This window comes from Wyeomyia smithii, chromosome 3 (assembly GCF_029784165.1).
Source record: "Wyeomyia smithii strain HCP4-BCI-WySm-NY-G18 chromosome 3, ASM2978416v1, whole genome shotgun sequence".
Taxonomy (NCBI): Eukaryota; Metazoa; Arthropoda; class Insecta; order Diptera; family Culicidae; genus Wyeomyia; species Wyeomyia smithii.
Genome location: NC_073696.1, coordinates 131,466,881 through 131,469,380, shown reverse-complemented (window position 1 = coordinate 131,469,380; position 2,500 = coordinate 131,466,881). Strand labels below are relative to the sequence as shown.

Sequence of the window (2,500 nt, the reverse complement as noted above, 5' to 3'; positions counted from 1 at the left end):
TCCATCATCAGTGACAGGACCTTCCTTGGTTGACGAAATAATACCAGGATCACTGCTGGACACTCTTTGCAGAATCAGACCAATCCCGCGGGCACCACCGCGTGCTACAGGCAGACGAGGACGAAAACCTGGACGAGCTGCTATACTGACGGACCCCGCTGAAATCGCTCTGATGGTATGTTTTTATTTCTCACGAAGCTCTGTTTGACACTAAATGATTCATTCTCTTCAAAGGAACAAAACATACAAGCGAAGGGAGTAGCCCGACCCACTCAACGGCGAGTAGGCCGACCACGTAAAGCAACTGTGCAGTTTCATAGCCTCGTTAGTGCACCACCAAGACCAACGATAGTGGTGATAAAGAGACCACCTGGAAGACCCCGCAAATCACAGGCTGCAGCGGATAAGAGGCCCGTTGGCCGACCCCGCAAGCCTCCAGTCGTTATACTAAAAAGGCCTGTTGGCCGACCTCCAAAGTCACTAGCCATTGCTAAGAGGCCCGTTGGCCGACCACCAAAGTATCCAACCATTGCTAAGAGGCCCGTTGGCCGACCACCAAAGTATCCAACCATTGCTAAGAGGCCCGTTGGCCGACCACCAAAGTATCCAACCATTGCTAAGAGGCCCGTTGGGCGACCTGCTCAAAGTAAAGGCACTGCCAAGAGGCCCGTTGGCCGCCCACGCAAGATTAAGAGGCCTGTTGGTAGGCCACCGAAACAACCAGCAGCCAAAATAAGACATGAATCTGAATAAATAAAATTAATCTCATGTCAAATTATTTTAGTTTTTCTTAATCAGAACAGGTCCGCATTAGATCACTTTCCCCTATTATTATTATTATTATTATTATTATTATTATTATTATTATTATTATTATTATTATTATTATTATTATTATTATTATTATTATTATTATTATTATTATTATTATTATTATTATTATTATTATTATTATTATTATTATTATTATTATTATTATTATTATTATTATTATTATTATTATTATTATTATTATTATTATTATTATTATTATTATTATTATTATTATTATTATTATTATTATTATTATTATTATTATTATTATTATTATTATTATTATTATTATTATTATTATTATTATTATTATTATTATTATTATTATTATTATTATTATTATTATTATTATTATTATTATTATTATTATTATTATTATTATTATTATTATTATTATTATTATTATTATTATTATTATTATTATTATTATTATTATTATTATTATTATTATTATTATTATTATTATTATTATTATTATTATTATTATTATTATTATTATTATTATTATTATTATTATTATTATTATTATTATTATTATTATTATTATTATTATTATTATTATTATTATTATTATTATTATTATTATTATTATTATTATTATTATTATTATTATTATTATTATTATTATTATTATTATTATTATTATTATTATTATTATTATTATTATTATTATTATTATTATTATTATTATTATTATTATTATTATTATTATTATTATTATTATTATTATTATTATTATTATTATTATTATTATTATTATTATTATTATTATTATTATTATTATTATTATTATTATTATTATTATTATTATTATTATTATTATTATTATTATTATTATTATTATTATTATTATTATTATTATTATTATTATTATTATTATTATTATTATTATTATTATTATTATTATTATTATTATTATTATTATTATTATTATTATTATTATTATTATTATTATTATTATTATTATTATTATTATTATTATTATTATTATTATTATTATTATTATTATTATTATTATTATTATTATTATTATTATTATTATTATTATTATTATTATTATTATTATTATTATTATTATTATTATTATTATTATTATTATTATTATTATTATTATTATTATTATTATTATTATTATTATTATTATTATTATTATTATTATTATTATTATTATTATTATTATTATTATTATTATTATTATTATTATTATTATTATTATTATTATTATTATTATTATTATTATTATTATTATTATTATTATTATTATTATTATTATTATTATTATTATTATTATTATTATTATTATTATTATTATTATTATTATTATTATTATTATTATTATTATTATTATTATTATTATTATTATTATTATTATTATTATTATTATTATTATTATTATTATTATTATTATTATTATTATTATTATTATTATTATTATTATTATTATTATTATTATTATTATTATTATTATTATTATTATTATTATTATTATTATTATTATTATTATTATTATTATTATTATTATTATTATTATTATTATTATTATTATTATTATTATTATTATTATTATTATTATTATTATTATTATTATTATTATTATTATTATTATTATTATTATTATTATTATTATTATTATTATTATTATTATTATTATTATTATTATTATTATTATTATTATTATTATTATTAT

The 2,500-nt window shown here is 16.7% G+C and overlaps 1 protein-coding gene across 1 annotated transcript in view; it reads left to right on the top strand.

The window, feature by feature from the left end:
* LOC129728563 (uncharacterized) overlaps positions 1–753 on the top strand; it is a 1,978-nt gene extending 1,225 nt beyond the window's left edge. The window contains exons 2-3 of the mRNA XM_055687010.1: positions 1–175; positions 235–753. The exon at positions 1–175 is cut by the window's left edge and continues 983 nt beyond it. Coding sequence (XP_055542985.1) covers positions 1–175; positions 235–753 — 694 coding nt within the window. The remainder of the gene's footprint in view (positions 176–234) is intronic.
* Positions 754–2,500: the final 1,747 nt, after the last annotated feature.